Genomic DNA, 18,830 nt, shown 5'->3' with positions numbered 1-18,830 from the left:
ATTTGCCACAATGGTTTTTAAAAACGCACCATCAGTAACAATAAGCTTGATATTTGTAGAAACATAACAGTTTTGCTGGAGGGAAAAATTGAAACAAAATATTAACTGGCCACGTATTGTGTTGAAGAAGTCAGCAAGTCCATCAGCTTGAAGTCTGTACCATTGTACTTGCAGAGAGGGTGAGGCAAGCAAAGTAGCAACATTGAATTGTGGGGGAGTATGCAGAGGACATCGAGTGCAGTCCCTGGCAGGCTTTTGTGAACTGCTGAAGCCTGAAATTACTATCTGTGTGGTAATAAAAGATGAACATTTTGACTGGGTTAGCGTTACTGTTAAAATTTCCGATGGAAAATTGTCTCACACAAACTGGCATATGTTTATTTTGAAAAATTGCCAAAATTAGTTTAAGCACCTCAATATTTTCCCTTTGTGCTATGAGATTGGTAGACTAGGTGCTGGATTTTCCCTCTGGGTTCTGGATCCCACTGCCAGGCTGAAATGTGGGTCAGAACCTGCACTGAGGGGATAACGGTCATTGTGATTTTCCCCAATTAATGTTCAGATGACTCGGGGAGAGTGGGGGTGCTCTCCAAGCTGGAGGGTCTTGTGGCTTGGAAGGGCCTGTAGGCGCCAATGGACAGTAAGTAAGAGAGAGGATGCTTCAAAATGGGGGCATCCTGACTCCAACATTTTTATATGTAAAATAACAAAAACGGCTTTTGCAACCTGACCACAGCTCTTGGGGTGGATGGTGCAGTGGGGAATCCATCCACAGGGCAGCCTTTGACTGCTGCTGCATCCCAGCTCAACAGGGAGGGTCTAGAATGCTGGCCCCTGCAGCTTGCATCCGGTAGGCTACCCCACCAGGAAACTAAACTGGCCCCTGCCACTTGCAGGAACTTGGAGGCCGACTGAAAAATCCCAGTCAGACCCCTTTAATTGGCCTGAAGTGCCCCTCAATTAGCATTTGTAGCCTTGTCCGGCACCCCCATCCTGTCTCCGTTAAAATAACCTAGGGTCATGTGAAGACCCTGGCATGTCGGCTCACAATGCTATTTTTAATTCTCCTCCGTCTCCACTCGTGGCCCTATCGGGGCACCGACATCCTGTCCTAGCTGGCTCTTTGGCATTGTTTTGATCATTCCTTTTGGTTTTAACAGCTCCTGATGAGAGTAACCATTCCAGACTCCAGCGCTGATTGCAGGCTAAATGGAACAATTCTACACCGCAGTCAATAAACAGTGTAATTTGTGACTTTGATTAGGTTGTGGGATTAGCAAAATGGGAATGGATTTAATGAGATGAGGTCCCAGCAGGCAGCTGATTGGGAAGATCCACAGGAGAGAAGGATAGGACTGTTGGGTTTGCTTTTCATATATTTGGTTGACGTGGGCTTGGAGGGCCGAAGGGTCTGTTCCTGTGCTGCACTTTCCTTTTGTTCTTTGTTCTTTATAGTGAGTGCCTCAGGCCCTGCAGAGAATGTCCAGAGGCACTGGCATTAGAGCTAGAGACTTGTCCAAGGATGTTGCTAGCCTGGGAAGGTGAGATGAGGAATAGTGTTGAATTGGGGCAATGTCTGGGCGGCAAAGTATCTGAGAGGAGATAAATAAAAGACAGCATGGTCGGGTGACCAGAGAGAAGGAGGCAGAATAGAAGAGTTAAAAGGGAAAGAAACGGTGGTTAGGCATGGTGGTTAGCATAAATGCTTCACAGCTCCAGGGTCCCAGGTTCGATTCCTGGCTGGGTCACTGTCTGTGTGGAGTCTGCACGTCCTCCCCGTGTGTGCGTGGGTTTCCTCTGGGTGCTCCGGTTTCCTCCCACAGTCCAAAGATGTGCGGGTTAGGTGGATTGGCCATGCTAAATTGGCCGTAGTGTCCTAAAAAGTAAGGTTAAGGGGGGGTTGTTGGGTTACGGGTATGGGGTGGATACGTGGGTTTGAGTAGGGTGATCATTGCTCGGCACAACATCGAGGGCCGAAGGGCCTGTTCTGTGCTGTACTGTTCTATGTTCTATGATTGAGATGGAAGTAACGGAAGGGTCAAATAGTTAATGGTTAGCTGATACGTTTGGTGCTAAATGTGTGACTGCCTTCTTTGTTCACTGCTTTTAGAATAGCTTTTTGCCAGTGGAAGCCCTTTGGTTTTTTGTAGTGGCTGACTTCACAATGCGCGCTGCCTGGAATTTTTCCCCAAAGCTGAAAACCTGATAAAAATGCCCTCTTGTTGCGGTTGAATCCGCATTGTACATTACAGTGGATTCATTGCAGTGACCCTAGAGTTCAATAATACCACTGGCTAACTCCCTATTCACTGTGATTATTGAGCATTTCCCAATAAATTTCATTCTATGTATTCTGACTGTCAAGCTTAAGAGTTAAAATATTTGGTGACTTCTTGAACTGTAATTTTTGCTGTTCGGTTATAGCTGACAAAATTGTACCTTTTGTAACCACTGACAATGAAAGATGGGCATATTGGTAATACATGCAGCAAAGGAGCAGCCTGGATAAAGCTGGCATTGATTAAAAGATTCATGGGGCATAAAATAATATGGGCAAAAGCTTCGAACTGCATAACTGAAGAGGAAAAGGTGCCAACAGTGAAGTATCATTGTAAAAAGTAATTATAGTGTTCTTTTCTTATCCTTTCTGTCTTGGAAGCAGCAGTGGGATTAAACAGGCTGTTCTGCCAAATTACCGAGGTTTAATTGAACAGCTGCACCAGAAATGGGGTTTGATGTTGTTTTGCATCATAGTTTTAATATAGAATCCACGCAAAACACATGAAAATTGGGGCCTCCTCTGACCAAGTGGCTAAATAAATCACCAGGTGTACCAAGGCATAGAGGCCAGAAAGTCATCTGATGTCATTAGCAATTCACCACATGGGCTGTACTTGCGAGGTTGGAGGGGGTGGCAGCAATTGCCTTCACATTGTAAAGTTTTACCATAAGGTTTGAAACATGCTGAGCATGCACATTGAAATGATATGGAACATAGGACGTCTTGCCAACTGGCCCATATCTGAAACCTAATAATCTCAGGAGCTGCACCATTGCAGCAGTGATTTTATTGGCAAATGGATTTTGTTTTCTTGCAGTAAACCTCTCCTCGCCAAAGGTTTGGCACAGTTTTAGTTCTCTCTAAAACAGTAGGTTACATTAGAAGTTGATTTACATTCCTCCCCACCCAGGTGAGGTGTGACAATAATATCTGTGATTGCCTAGTTTACTTGCTGCACCGTTACTATGTGCCACCGCTACAGCTGACCTGTTTGTAGCTGCATGCTACATCTAGAGTCCAAGTTCGATAACTTGCCCGAACTACATTTTAACTACAAATTATGGGTGCTTTACCCAGTCAGACCTGCCAGTAAAACTAGCAGGATTGGTTCCTGAGTTCTTCCTGAAACACTATAAATGGGAGCTCTCAGCTGCAACCAACTTGCTCGCTGGATCTTTCACTGCCTAGATTTCCATGAGTGTCCCCAACTTCTAGATCCCAACTTTCACACTTTTGCTCCTTTACTACCTTTCACCCAGGTGTCCTTTTGTTTGTCATTCTTGTTTCTGGACAGGGGTAGACTTACAGGGAGAATACAATACGTGAAGGGGGCTGTGTGCTGCACACGGGGCCTAATGTCAACATTGCTTTCCTTCCTAACTGAGGAGCAGTGCAGGAGGACACTGCATTTCTCTTTCACCTCCTGTCTCCTGGACTAGGGGAGCAATGCCTTTCTTGCCAGACGATCTCAAAAGTCACCACAGTGCAAAATACATATGCCATGGGTCCTTTCGCTAAGCAGTGGAGGAGATTGGTTATGCCAATGCCTCACTGGGTAATACTCCTCCTGGTTTCACTTGATCTTCACTAAGGGATAGTTTCTGGCTTCAGAAAATGCTCTGATCGCTTTTAACAATGAACTTGTACGATTGTTGGTGAGTTAATTTGTTCACGTTGAATACTAGAGGGATCCCATGACTTTATACAAGATATGGCATTAAGTTAAAATGTAATTCAATTTAAGATCATGTGGCTATTTTAATGATCATTTGACTTTGCATTGTGACAGGGCAACACTTGGGATTCATCTGATATGTACATAAACTAGTTTTCCAGTTTCACTTAAGACTAGAAATTATTGTCCTGTTTTGTGCACCAACGTGGGATCTGAATCAGAATAGCATTCCCATTATACAACTGCTGATAGCTTTGAGTTATTGTTGTTTTTCAGTCACAGAAGTTTAGATTGTGTGTAGCAACTATTCATTCATTATGGCGCAGGAATGCTAAACTGACCAGTGACTAAACAACAAATTCCTGGGCTTCTCAATTAGATTCCAACTGATGGCATATCCATGGCTGCTTTTGAAGCAACTCTCGCACGGACAAAATGTCCACTACTATCTGGAGTAAATTGCAGCACAACACGATGTTCAGTCTTAGCAGCTGGTATTCTGTCCCTCTAAGGAGGTTTCTCTCCTCATTAAATCTCTGCCACTTTGGTATGTGTATGAAAGCTAAAGAATTATAGTGTGCTACCTACTCTTGTTGGGCTTTCATTTTTCAATTTTTTTGCAAGCAGCACAACAGTCTCGCCCGTTTATATTCACAAGTCCTGCAAAGTTATATTTTGGTAAGAAAGGAAGTAGGGATAATCAGCTACATTCAAATAAACTGGTGCAGTGACATCTGCCTTTCGGTTTCTTATGACATGTGATTAAGAGACCACATCCAGCATCAGCAATGTCTTGATGTTTTTATGTGTATTCTCAACACTTGGGGGGGTGGTATTTAATGGAGGTGATGGGGAGTCTCAGCCGCTGATTGGAAAGTTGGCGGGAGCCCTGCTCCTTTGTAGAAGGCCTGCCACATTAAGTGCCAAACGGGCACATAACTGGACAGCTCAGGCCTTCTTGGCATCAAGGACCCTGTGGACGGAGATCGAACCCACCGAAAGCTGGCGGCCAGCCAGAGGCCAACAACTCTTCATTGATTGGCAGCGCCAATGGAGAGGCAGTGCCTACGGCTGGTCCTACACCCAACCAAGGCCCAGGATTGAGAATGGACCCAGGCACAAAATGGACCCAGGCACAGGTGTATGATGGGAGGGGAGGCTGGGGTGCAGGGGGAGGGATTCAGCAGCAAGGGGAAGGTTGTGTCTCTCAGTGACTGCCCCTTCCTGATGGCAGATCCCTTGATCAGGCACCGAGTGCCTTTGAGTGAGCCCTCGCACCCCACCCTGCCAAGAAACTCATAAGCAACTGTGGCCATCTGGGATAGCCACTTCCAACTAGGTACAGAGCAACTCGCAAAGGCTGGCAGGTAAAATGGACAAGCCAAGAATCAGGCAGGCTCAGAGCCTGAAATGCATATTTGCCTGCAAAAGTCCAGACTGTATTGAAACTCCGTCCCATTAGCATGTTAATCAGGCTGATTCGCATTTCATGGCCCATCTTCCCCAAAACAAAGGACTGGTACTCAAGGAACCGGGACAGTACCAGACATTTCGGCGCCACTCCCTGTCCAAGGGAAACACAAACAACAGGGTCAATGAACGCTTGAGAAACGCCCAGCCATCCAGATCCCCGTCCACTTATTGGTTGAGGAATCGAACGGAGTAATCAGGGATCACACAATTAGTAAGGCCCAAATCGAAGGACCGCTCAAAAGAGCGCGAAAACCTCCTGAGGATAAAAAGAAGAGTTTGCCACATGTTCGCTCTCTTTTGGCATTGGTATCCCGGTCACGGTCATCGCCAATCGTAGCAACACCAGAGCGAGTCCAAGTTCAACACCCGCTACCAGATGGATGAGCCCAGCTGAGCAGCAGTTACTCCTTCGAACCGGAGAGACCGATAATCGAACAGCGGCCACTGTTTTCTGACCTAAGCCGGGTGCCCAAAGTTAAGTACAGGTTGTCTTAGTCGATAGGTGTAATTAACTAGTAGTGTTTATGTTGCATGACTAATTGTGTGTAAGTAAAGTACCCTTGACCTTGAACAGAGTCACAGAAAAGACCAAGTAGAAAAGAAAGGCAACACAGCACAGGCAGGGTTTACTTTGTGGGCACCTTGCCTGCCCACTGCAGGGTGAATACCAGAAGAGTTGAGATAAGGCCCATAAGTGGGTATTAATTCTTGGCGAGGCAGGAAGGCTGACTACGAGCCTACTACAGATTTAATCTAAGCTGAGGCAGGAAGCTTGTGGGGTTGGAAACCTCCCGCCTGATTAATTGTCACACCTACAACCGTGCAGGTCATTAAATTCCGCCCATTGCTTCCCTAGCACCTATTAAGGACGTACATCAAAGAAGATGGCAGGTAATGTTCTAAGATTCTGTAATACATAGAACATACAGTGCAGAAGGAGGCCACTTAAGGAGGGTGGGGAGAAACAATAGGTGGAAGACTATCTGACGCCGGGGATGGGGGCCACCAAGCTAGCTGGGCGAGCTAGCTCTCGGAAGCGCAGTGCGGGATGTGCATATGTTTGGTTTAGTAAAGCGGTTGGGTTACAGGATGTTGTTACTGGGGTGGTGGGGGGAGGATGAATGTTCTGTTGACGAGGCAGGGACTTGGGCTGAGGGACAGAGAGGAAGTTGGGGGCGGGGGCTGCCTTTGTCACCGGTGGAGGCGCAGAGCACAGGCTGGAGGCGGGTCTAAAAAAGAGGATGGCTGATCGGCAGAGGTGGGGGGGGGGGGGGTGGGGGGAAATGAGCCCCCCCCCCCCCAACTAGGCTGATCACCTGGAATATTTGAGGGTTAAATGGGCCGGTCAAAAGGGCATGCGGTCCTTTTTGAAGCTGGTCAACAGAGTGATCACGGGCTTCGTCTGGGCAGGCAAGACCCCGCGAGTAAGGAAGGTAATGCTTGAGCGGAGTCGGGGAGAGGGAGGGCTGGTGCTGCCAAATTTTGGCAACTATTACTGGGCGGCTAATATAGCCATGATCAGGAAGTGGGTGGTGGGGGAGGGGTCGGCATGGGTGCGCATGGAGGCGGCTTGTAAGGGCACCAGTTTGGGCGTGTTGGTAACTGCGCCTCTGCCGTTCCCACCGGCACAGTACACCACCAATCCAGTGGTGGTGGCGGCCCTGAGAGTTTGGGGCCAGTGGAGGTGGCATGTGGGAGCAGTGGGAGCATCGGTCTGGGCCCCAATCTGTGATAATCACTGGTTTGCCCCGGGGAGGAGTATGGACGGGGGGTTCCGGTTATGGCGGAGAGTGGGGATTGAGAGGATGAGGGATATGTTCATAGAGGGGAGCTTTCTGAGTATGAGGGCTCTGGAGGAGAAGTTTGGGTTGGCGAGGGGAAACAAATTTGGGTATCTGCAGGTGCGGGACTTCTTTCGTAAACAGGTCTCAACCTTCCCGCTCCTACCGCTAAGGGGGATTCAGGACAGGGTAGTTTCCTGAGGGTGGATAGGAGAAGGGAGCATCTCGGACATTTATAAGGACCTTATGGGGTCAGAGGAGACGCAGACCGAGGAGCTGAAGCGCAAGTGGGAGGAGGAGCTGGGAGAAGAGATAAAGGATGGTCTATGGGCGGACGCGTTGAGTAGAGTCACCGCGTCTGCAACATATGCCAGGCTCAGCCTGATACAATTCAAGGTCGTTCATCGGGCTCACATGACAGTGGCCCAGATGAGCAGATTCTTTGGGGTGGAGGACAGGTGTGCAAAATGTGCAGGAGGACTGACGAGCCATGTCCACATGTTTTGGAAATGTCCGAAGCCTAGGGGATTCTGGCAGGGGTTTGCAGATGCAAATCTATCCTGGTCCACTCATGTCGACGCTATCACCAAGAAAGCACAACAGCGCCTTTACTTCCTCAGGAAACTAAGGAAATTTGGCATGTCCACATTAACCCTTACCAACTTTTACAGATGCACTATAGAGAGCATCCTATCGGGCTGCATCACAGCCTGGTATGGCAACTGCTCGGCCCAGGACCGCAAGGAACTTCAGAGAGTCGTGAATACCGCCCAGTCCATCACACGAACCTGCCTCCCATCCATTGATTCCATCTACACCTCCCGCTGCCGGGGGAAAGCAGGCAGTATAATCAAGGATCCCTCCCACCCGGCTTACTCACTTTTCCAACTTCTTCCATCGGGCAGGAGATTCAGAAGTCTGAGAACACGGACGAACAGACTCAAAAACAGCTTCTTCCCCACCCTCACCAGACTCCTAAATGACCCTCTTATGGACTGACCTCATTAACACTACACCCATGTCTGCTTCATCCGATGCCAATGCTTATGTAGTACATTGTATATCTTGTGTTGCCCTATTATGTATTCTCATGTATTTTCTTGAATTCTGTTTAATTCCCTTTTCTTCCCATGTACTGAATGATCTGTTAAGCTGCTTGCAGAAAAATACTTTTCACTGTACCTCAGTACACGTGACAATAAACAAATCCAATCCAATCCAATCCAAAGATGTCGTGTCCACGGTGTTAAAAACAAGGGTGGCGCTGAGTCCAGAGGTGGCGATTTTCGGGGTGTCGGAAGACCCGCGAATCCAGGAGGATGACGAGGCAGACGTTCAAGCCTTTGCTTCCCTGGTAGCCCGGAGACAGATACTATTAGCTTGGAGGGACTCCAAGCCCCAAAGTCGGAAACCTGGCTATCGGACATGGCTAGCTCTCTCTGTTTGGAGAAAATCAAGTTCGCCTTGAGAGGGTCACTGTTAGGGTTTGCCCGGAGGTGGAAATCGTTCGTCGACTTCTTCGCGGAAAATTAATCGTCAGCAGACGGGGGTGGGGGTGTAGTTTAGATTAGAGTAGGGGGTCAATAAGGGTGGGACCTGTACGAGAGGTAAATGGCTTTTGTACAATGTTTATGGTTTCATGTATATTGTTTATTTTGTTGTTGTTACTGTAGCAAAAATACCTCTATAAAATGTTTATTTAAAAAAAAAAGAATAATGGTAACACAATAAGCATCTTATCATGCTACAGATCTGTGATTAGGTGCAAGAGGAGGGCAGGATTGGGGGAAACAGCAACATGAACGTACAAAATTCCTGATCGGGAAAAGCCTGCCCACACCCCTGTTGCGATGGTTTGTTTAGCTTTATGCAGGCAAGGGTGTTTTAAGTGTTTTCTGCATTTGTACGTTAATTGTGATTTATGCTTTTGACGATACCAATCTTTACCTTTTCGCAAATATTTAAATTACACTAATTTACAGTATGGGGGAGGAGAGTCTCTTTCAGTAGAATCTTATAAACTCTGTAACTGTGTAACTGATAGACAAGCTGCCATATACACTCGCAATTCAGATCAGAAATATATATCCCCGTTTGAGGTTCAAATTGGAGAGCTGTCTTCACTGTTCATCATACCCCCATCTGGGATCCCGTCTACAGAAATTTATTTCTCCAAAGATGCAGCAGCCCAGTGCCAGGGTCTTCCAATGGATGTAGGGAAAGGAGATTAGAAATCGCAAATGGGAGGCAAGACTTGCCTGTCGAGGTAGAGCTCTCATTTAAATGACACAACAAAAGAGTCAAATAGTTGTCGATGAGTATGGTTAATGCTGCGAACAACATGGTTGCAATGAGAAGCAGTAGTGAGAAATGTATTTTCATGCAGAAGCTGCCGTGAAGGTGAATATTTGTTGGATAGAAGCTTTATAATGTTGAAGCTCATCTTACAAGTCATGAGTAGAGTTGGGTGGAGGTTTTGGAGGTGAGCAGTTCGGATGCACTGGTGTATGTCTTGTATGTGGGTGTTGAGTAAGTTATTTCATTTATACAGCTGAAAGTAGGGCAAGGGTGCCTTATAACTGAGCTGAATATCAAAAACCTAACCATCAACTGAAAGCTTGGAGTAGACTTCATTTGAGCTATATATCTGGCTCTGGCCAATGGAGCCATTCCCTACTTTGCTCTTTTTGTAATTAGATGAAGCTGTGATAGTGGGAGAACACTCAATTTAAAAGGTGACATTCAAGCATCTGCTATCTGGTTGCTGGGCCCCCAATTTTTATTAATCACCAGAAACTCCCGTGATGGAAAAGTTGACTGAGAAAGGATATCATAAAAATGAATCAAATAGTAAGTTGAATCATTGCTTTATGACAATGAGACATGAGTTTAAATTAGGAAAAGCCAGCTCCAAGATGGGGGCCACGAAGTTCTCTACCTAGAATGATCAACATAGGGAATGAATTTCAGATTGAATAGTGGTGGCAAAAGCTCTGAAACGTGCCAAGATTGTGATCCGGATTGTCACCACAATGAAGAGCCTCTCCATTGTGAAAATATTGGAACTGCCTGAGAATCATAAGCCCTCCTGAACATGGCAGTTCCCATTTTATGGGGGCATTTTACGCACACCCGTTTTACAGCGGAAACTGGTCATTTAAATTATCAACTACCTCCACTCAAGTAGGATTTTGATATCTTTAAGAGTGTGAGGCCTGAAATGTACAGATTAGACCTGGTAAAAGCAGGTCTTAACCTTGTGGGTTCATTTGGATAGTCCCCTTGGAGAGATAATGTATCCTTTGTATCTGGTGCCGGACACCTTTGCTGGAGGCTAGGTGCTCTTTGCTGGAGGTGGAAAGCAGCCTTTGCAATGCTCAAAGTAGGCAACATAGCGCATAAACCCATTACTGTCAACCTGATTGGAAATGTCAACAGACCTGTCAAAATCTACTGTCAAAACTGTCGGAAGCAGCTGATAGAGGGAGCTGTCAAGCTGTTGTGGCAGTCCAGCCCTGTAAAATCTTTGGAAAGGGATGAATGCTTGCTATTTCATTCAGACTCACGGGAGGGTTTCCATTACAGTATTACTGGAGTGCTGACTGATTTTACAACCATTCATTCTCACAGTAGGGTGCCTGTCATTTCATATTTTGATTTGACAACTCCTTTATAGACTTTCTGATGTGGGACCAGGAATTCTGATGCTTTTTGTTATAAGGGATTGTGCACTTGAATGCATTTTTGTTTGTTATAAAGCTTTATGTAGCTGAAGGAATGCAAATGTAGTAGATAGGTTTTTAGTGAAGTCTGCAGTGGACCATATTTTATTTTGCAGATCTTTATTTTATCTCACCTTTGTCCAAGGTGGATACCAGGTGAGTTGGCATGGTAGGTGTAATGTCAAAGGGGGGGGGGGGGTTGGCATGAGCTGGCAGAGGGGCTATAAAAGGGACTATGGGGGTGGCTGGCTCCAAGCTGCTATCACAGTGCTGATATTTTCCTTTTAATACCGTGCTACGGTATTATTTACAATGCAATAGTTTTTCCTAGTGCCTTGTTCAAATATAATCAGTTTAGAATAGGAATGCTTGAGCTATTTGAGCTTAAGTTGCTTTCTTATTACAGTCGGGTTTTTGTCATGTGTGTTTGCAAGAATGAAATCTACAGAGCACCAAATATCCCAAAGCCACAAGGAGGACTTAAACACCAAGAACATTTGAGCAAACAATTAATTAACGTAAATATAATCATTGTCTGCTGAGATAAAACTCTTCAAAAATAACACCCGAAGCAGAGAGCGCAGAAAATGGCCGTTTTCAGAACGGGAAATAACTAGGCACGTACCAAGATTCGCAGCAATAAATATTGCAACACTGTTTGGGCGGCACTATAGCACAGGGGTTAGCATTGTTGCTTCACAGCTCCAGGGTCCCAGGTTCGATTCCCGGCTTGGGGCACTGTCGGGGCGGAGTCTTCAAGTTCTCCCCGTGTCTGCGTGGGTTTCCTCCGGGTGCTCCGGTTTCCTTCCATAGTCCAAACATGTTCAGGTTAGGTGGATTGGCCATGCTAAATTGCCTTTAACGTCCAAGGGTTGCTGGATTACAGGGATAGGGTGGAGGTGTGGGCTTGGGTAGGGTGCTCTTTCCAAGGGCTGGTGCAGACTCGATGGGCCGAATGGCCTCCGACCCTGTATATCTCATTGTTTCACAGGCGGTGCAGTGACTGTTTTGTGGGTAAACTGTGCCACACATGGTCCCACAAATAACAAGACAAATCAACGATTGGTGCTGATTTGGAGATGGATATTGGTGAGAATTCTGGAAGAAAGTGTTCGTTTTTAAACGGCACAGTGGAATAGAACATAGAACAGTACAGCACAGAACAGGCCCTTCGGCCCTCTATGTTGTGCCGAGCAATGATCACCCTACTCAAACCCACGTATCCACCCTATACCCGTAACCCAACAACCCCCCCCCTTAACCTTACATTTTAGGACACTAAGGGCAATTTAGCATGGCCAATCCACCTAACCCGCACATCTTCGGACTGAATATTTCAAGTCTGGATGAATTGCAGGTGGACTCTCCTCTTGGTCACGTTGTTTTTAACTAGTCCTACCTGGAACATTGGTGCAGAATGACTGACTGCTACATAAACATACATTCAAAAACAGTCTTACCAAAGAGCCATTAACTATGTGAGGAGGGAGGTGTTGGGAGTAATGAAAAAAAAGAGGGACCTGCACCTGTTGGTACAATTATGAGTTGGTACGTTCGTATGCTGACATTTGAACATGTATGCAAAGTGCAAGCAGTCTTTCAATAAGTGATTTTGGTTTAGAAATGTAATTTTCTCACCACACTTTGCGGGGCTGGAGGGGGGGGGGACATCAAAACTCTGCTTATGTAGGTTTCTCAGTAGTCTGCTTTGAAAGAGTGGTAATGGGTATAATGTGTTAGCTACATAGCTTACCTCCTCACAACTCCCCCCCCCCCCCCTCCCCCCGCCCCATGGTGCACAGAAGGTTTATCAGATTTTGCCCTTGTCTTGTTACATTTAAATATATAAAAATACTGATATAGAATGAATATGTTGCATTCTTGAAAATTTAGATTTTCACTGCTGATTTACTGATTCTGATTTTGTCAATGTTAAGTAACCGCCATCGACGAACAGAGCAGGAGGAGGACGAGGAGCTACTTTCTGAGAGTAAAAAGGCATCGAATGTTTGCGTTCGATTTGAAGAATCACCATCCTGTAAGTATGGCCATCAATTGTTCTGTGGAATTATTCATGGTAGATAGAGGTCAGATTTTCACAGGTGGCAGGCGGGCAGCCTGTCAGGCTTCGGAGTCCTTTTTTCAGTATAAACGTGAACCCCATGCGTTTATCCAAGTATCTCTGTGACATGGGCTTCCAGTGGCGTTTGCGAGTGGGTCGGCCATATCGAGTGGAACTCCCTCCGGTGGCTTCTATTTGCAGCGCTTACGGGGGTTCCCCGATTCTTCGCCCCCCCCCCCCCCCCCGATTATGGTGTCTGGTACTGAGGCGTCGGGCCCAGCGCACGCCGAGATCGGAGCAGCGGTGGGGGGGGCCGGTGGAGCTGGAAAAGCAGTTTGCGAAGCACATGGAGGCTTTGAGGAAGGAGATGGAGATCGCATTGAAGTCATTGGTGGAGGAGGCAATCGACCCGGTGAGGGTAGCTGTGGCAAAGACATCGGCCGAGGTGAGAGCAGGGCGAGAAGATGAAGGAAGTGGAGGAGGCCGTGACGCAGCACAGTGACCAATTCACCTCGAGGGGGACGAGCTGCGGAGGGTGGTGGTCAACAGAGGACTCCGAGCAAAGCTCGAGGATTTGGAGAACCGCCCAAGGCGGCACAATCTGAAAATTGTGGGCCTGCCCGAAGGGACAGAGGGCCCAAGGCCAACAGAGTACTTCGCTAAGAAGTTGGCGGAGTTGATGGGGGAGGGTGAGAACCCCTCCCGGTATGAGCTGGACCGAGCTCTTCGGTCATTAAGGCCGAAGCCCAAAATGAATGAGCGGCCAAGAGCAGTAATTATCTGCTTCCATAAGTATTGCATGAAGGAGAAGGTGTGAAGCTGGGCGAAGCAGAAGTGCAAGGTGCAGTCTGATGGTGCTGAAGTTCGGATTTACCAGGATTTGACGGTGGAGTTGGCAAAAAGACGAGCGGCGTTTGGGCAAGTGAAGGCGGCACTGTACAAAAAGGGGGTGCGATTTGGTATGGTATACCCGGCGAAGCTGAGGGTGACGTATGATGCCAAAGACGTTTATTTCGAGGCAGCGGAGGCGACTGAGGCATTCGTGAGGGCACAAGGCTTGGGACAAACATGAGGAGCGGAGCTGGAAGAGAGACTGTGGACTGTGATTGGGGAGCTGAAAAATGTATAAATGCTATAACTTTCTCTTTTTTACTGACATGTGTTGTAATTTACTTCTCTTCACATTGTTACAGAGTTCAAGTTATTGGTTGGGTTGATTGGCATTCTGTGTTGCGACAGTTATATCTTATTTTAGTGAATTGTATGGGTTGGATTGTTGTTTTTGTTTTTTCTTTCTCTGGGACTGGGTGGGAGGGGATGGTATACCTTGGCAGGGGGAGCCACCTGCGCGAGCTAACTAAAGTCGGCTAGTGAACGGAGGTGAGGTGAGAGGAGGGCTGCGGACATTGGAGCCTGGTTAGCAGGGCCTACGATGGGCCTACGAGGTGAGTGAGTGGGGGGGAGAAGGGATTGATGCTGGGAGATGTTTTTTCGAGAGAATGTTAAGGGTGCTTGCGCATCTTAAAAGTTTGAAAGCCGATGTAGCAATGCTGCAGGACACTCATTTGAGGGTGAAGGACCAGGTGAGACTTAAAAAGGGCTGGGTTAGTCAGGTGTTTCACCTGGATTTGACGAAAGGACTCGAGGGGTAGCGGTAATGGTCAGCAAAGAGTGCGTTTCCAGATGGAGAAGGTGATGGCAGATCAGCGGGGTAGATATGTGATTGTGACAGGGGTACTGGAGGGGAGGTTAGTGGCGCTGTTAACTGAATACGGTCCCAATTGGGACGATGTGGGATTCGCAAAGAAGGTGTTTGGGGCAATCCTCGACTTGAACACGCATGAACTGATAGTGGGGGGGGTGGGCGAAGGCCTTCGCTGGGCTAATGGTGAAAATGGGAGGGGTGGACCCTTGGAGGTTTCTGCACCTGAGGGAATGTGTGGCAGTCCGTAAGGTATACTCGCGGATCGACTGGCTGGGGTTAAGGGGTCGGAATACTCGGCAATTGCAGTGTCAGATCATGCTCTGCATTGGGTGGATATGGTATTGGAGAAGGGGGTAGCGCAGAGGCCGGGGTGGAAATTAGATGTGGGACTTTTGGGGGAACCAAGCGTTCTGTGAGAAAATTGAAAAGGTAATTAAGGAATATGTAGGTTTCAACTGTACGGGTGAGGTGTCGAAGGCAGTTGTCTGGGAGGCTCTAAAGGCAGTGGTGAGGTAATTTTGTTTAAGGCCGGGGTGGACAAAGAGGAGAGGTTGGAGCGGCAGAGGGTAATAGATGAGATGTTGGAGGTAGATAGGAGTTATGCAGAAGATGGGGACCCAGCGAAGCTGGAAAAGAGGAAGGAACTACAGGCGAGCTTTGGCCAACTATCTACCTGGAAGGCGGTGCGCCAACTGAGATGAGCAAGGAGTGCAGTTTACGAACATGTATGTTAGCAGGTCAGCTCTGGAGCGAGGCAGCGGTAAGGGAAATTGTTCAGGTGAGGGATAGGGCAGGGAAGTTGGTGGTGGCTCTGGATCTAATAAAGTTTTTGAGGAATTTTATGAGAGGTTGTACAGGTCAGAGCCACCTGGGGGAGACCGTGAGATGCAGGAATTTCTAGATGGTTATAGTACCCGTAATTGGGGGAGGGGGACAGGGCTACATTAGAAGGAGCGATAGTGGAGCAGGAGATAAAGGATGTGATTGGGAGGATGCAGTCGGGGAAGGTGGCAGGGCCGGATTGGTTTCCGGTTGAATATTATTAAAAATTCAAGGATAAGCTGGCACCCTGATGGTGGGGATGTTTGAAGAGGCGATAGGGAAGGGGGTGTTGCCACAAACTTTGAGGCAGGCATCGATTTCCCTGTTGCTAAAAAAAGATAAGGATCCGACGGAATGTGGGTCTTATAGGCCCATATCACTTCTGAATGTAGACGCAAAAGTATTGGCGAAAGTACTGGCAGGTAGGCTGGAGGAGTGCCTCCCGAAGTTGATAGGTGAAGATTAGACGGGGTTTGTGAGAGGGAGGCAGCTCTTTTCAAACGTTAGAAGGATATTGAACGTCATTATGGCACCGGCAGAGGGGAACGAAACAGAGGTGGTTCTGGCATTGGATGCTGAGAAGGCGTTTGACCGGGTAGAATAGGGGTATTTGATGGCAGTTCTGGAGCGGTTTGGGATTGGACCAAGATTTGTGAACTGGGTAAAGCTACTATAGAAAATATAAAGAGCCGAGGGCGAGTGTCCGCACAAACAACATCAGCTCGAGATACTTTTATCTCCACCGTGGGACTAGGCAGGGATGTCCTATGTCCCCCCCCTGTTGTTTGCACTCGCGATTGAGCTATTGGCCATCGCATTAAGAGGTTCGGGGGTATGGAAAGGAATAGTGCCGGGGGTGGGGTTTAGAGCGTAGGGTGTCCTTATATGCCGATGACTTGCTGTTTTTCGTGTCGGAACCGAGTGTGTCGATAGGGGGAATATTGGAGCTGCTTCGAGTGTTTGGGTCTTTCTCTGGGTACAAACTAAATCTTGACAAGAGTGAGTATTTTGTGGTGTCTCGGCTGGGGGTGGGGGCAGAAGTGGTGGGGGGGGGGGCTGCCATTCAGTAGGGCAGGGACTCACTTTAGGTACCTGGGAGTGCAGGTTGCTCGGTATTGGGGGGGGGGGGGGGTTTGCAGGTACAATATTTCTAGTTTGGTGGGGAGAGTGAAAGTCGATCTGGCATGGTGGGATCGTCTCCCTCTGTCACTGGCGGGTTGGGTACAGGGGGTTAAAATGAACGTGTTGCCGCGATTTCTGATTATTTTTCAATGCCTGCCAATTTTCCTGCCAAAGGCTTTTTTCAGAGAGGTTAAGGGAAGGATTACTTTGTTCGTATGGTGGCCAGAGTTAGAAAGGTACTGCTACAGAGGGGAAGGCACTTTGTGTTTGTGTCTTTTGAACCTGATGTATGACAACTGGGCGGCAAATGCGGAGAAGGTGCAGAGCTGGGTCAGAGGGGTTGATTCCCAGTGGGTCAGAATGGAGGAGTGTTTGTGCAGGGGGTCGGGATTGAAAGCACTAGCAACAGTGCTGCTCCCGATAGCCCTAGGGAAATACTCAGGGAGTCCGGTAATAATAGCTTCATTACAAATTTGGCGGCAGTTTCGGCAACACTTCGGGTTGGGGGCAGGGTCAAGGGAAATGCCAATTCGGGGGAACCACAGATTGGAGCCAGGGAGGTGGGATGGAAGTTTTCGGAAATGGGAGGAGAAGGGGATTAAGACGCTAAAAGATTTGTTTCTTAGTGGTCGGTTTGCAGGATTGAGGGAGCTGGAAGCGAAGTATGGGCTGGAGCAGGGGGAAATGTTTAGATACATGCAGGTTTGAGATTTTGCCAGAAAGGAGATACAGAGCTTCCCGGTGGAGCCGGCCTCCACATTGCTGGAGGAGGTGCTGACGACAGGGGGACTGGACAAGGGGATAATGTCAGCGGTTTATGGAGGTATTTTGGAAGAGGAGAAGGCACCACTGGAAGGGATCAAAGCAAAGTGGGAGGAGGAGTTGGGAGAGGATATGGAGGAGGGGTTCTGGTGTGAGGTGCTCCGGAGAGTGAATGCCTCCACCTTGTGCACGAGGTTGGGGCTGATACAGCTGAAGGTGGTATACAGTGCACACCACACGAGGGCGAGGATGAGCCGATTCTTTGAAGGAGTAGATGATGTGTGTGAACGTTGCGGTGGGGGCCCCGCTAATCACGTTCATATGTTTTGGTCCTGTCCAAATCTAGAGGATTACTGGAAGGAGATTTTAAGGGTAATTTCTAAAGTGGTGCATGTGAAACTGGACCCGGGCCCCTGGGAGGCCATACTCGGGGTGTCGGACCAGCCAGGGTTGGAAACGGGTGCGGAGGCAGATATCGTCGCCTTCGCCTCGTTGATTGCCCGAAGCGGATCCTGATGGGATGGAGGGCAGCCTCTCCACCCTGTGCCCTGGCATGGCAGGGGGACCTGTTGGAATTCTTGACTCTTGAGAAGGTTAAGTTTGAACTGAGGGGAAGGATGGAGGGGTTCTACAATTCATGGGCTTATTTATTATGCACTTTCAAGAACTGGACAACATTGAACATTAGTTAGGGGGGTGGGTGGGAGTGTTGGGGGGAGGGGGCGGTGTGTGTTAATGCCGACTATGGGTGATCCCTAATTCCTTTTTGTCATTTGATCATATGAACAAGCGGGCTAATGTTTGGGGTTTGGTGGGAGGATGGGATTGTTTTTATTGATATGGGGATTGACATATTTGTTACTGATTATTGTTTATTGTTGGTGGGTGTAAATTTGGGAGAAAATGTGAAAAAGGAGAATAGAAAATATTTTTTTAAAAAATGTATCTCTGTGACATGAATTAAGTTTCAGACTTTTGAAATGTGCAAAACCTTTCAGTGCCTGTAAGTGGTGCTGCTGCACTTCTAATAGATGAGGTTACCCAGTAGCATTGCCGTGAACTAGCATAAAAGCATATTTTAAAGGCAGTCTTCATTTCTTATTTTACCGTTAATTAATCACAGTTACTCAATGGCACATATTGGACAGGTTTGCGAACTGAATGCAGAGTGCCAGCACAACCTAGCCTGAGTTTGTGCAAAGGCAATGGGCCCGAAGAGCATTCTGGCAATATTGCTGAAGACTAGTTCTCTTGAACTAGCCCGAGCCAAGCAGTTACAGCACAGCTACAACATTTGCATCTATCTGGCAATGTAGAAGATTGCTTGGGTATATCCTGTCCATGAAGAGCAGGACCAATCCAATCTGGTCAATTATCGTGCCAGCGGTCGACTCTTGATCAACAGTAAAGTGATTGAAGCGGTCC

At 47.6% G+C, this 18,830-nt stretch overlaps 1 protein-coding gene across 4 annotated transcripts in view; it reads left to right on the top strand.

Moving 5' to 3' along the window:
- Positions 1–18,830, top strand: part of smarca1 (SWI/SNF related, matrix associated, actin dependent regulator of chromatin, subfamily a, member 1) — a 105,360-nt gene that overhangs the window by 24,558 nt on the left and 61,972 nt on the right. For all 4 annotated transcript variants that reach the window (XM_038774574.1, XM_038774573.1, XM_038774571.1 and 1 more), the window contains one exon: positions 12,870–12,970. In XM_038774574.1, the coding sequence (XP_038630502.1) occupies positions 12,870–12,970 (101 nt within the window). The remainder of the gene's footprint in view (positions 1–12,869; positions 12,971–18,830) is intronic.

The sequence above is a fragment of the Scyliorhinus canicula genome, chromosome 17, assembly GCF_902713615.1.
Source record: "Scyliorhinus canicula chromosome 17, sScyCan1.1, whole genome shotgun sequence".
In the NCBI taxonomy this organism is placed as follows: Eukaryota; Metazoa; Chordata; class Chondrichthyes; order Carcharhiniformes; family Scyliorhinidae; genus Scyliorhinus; species Scyliorhinus canicula.
This window is presented reverse-complemented; position numbering and strand designations above follow the sequence as displayed.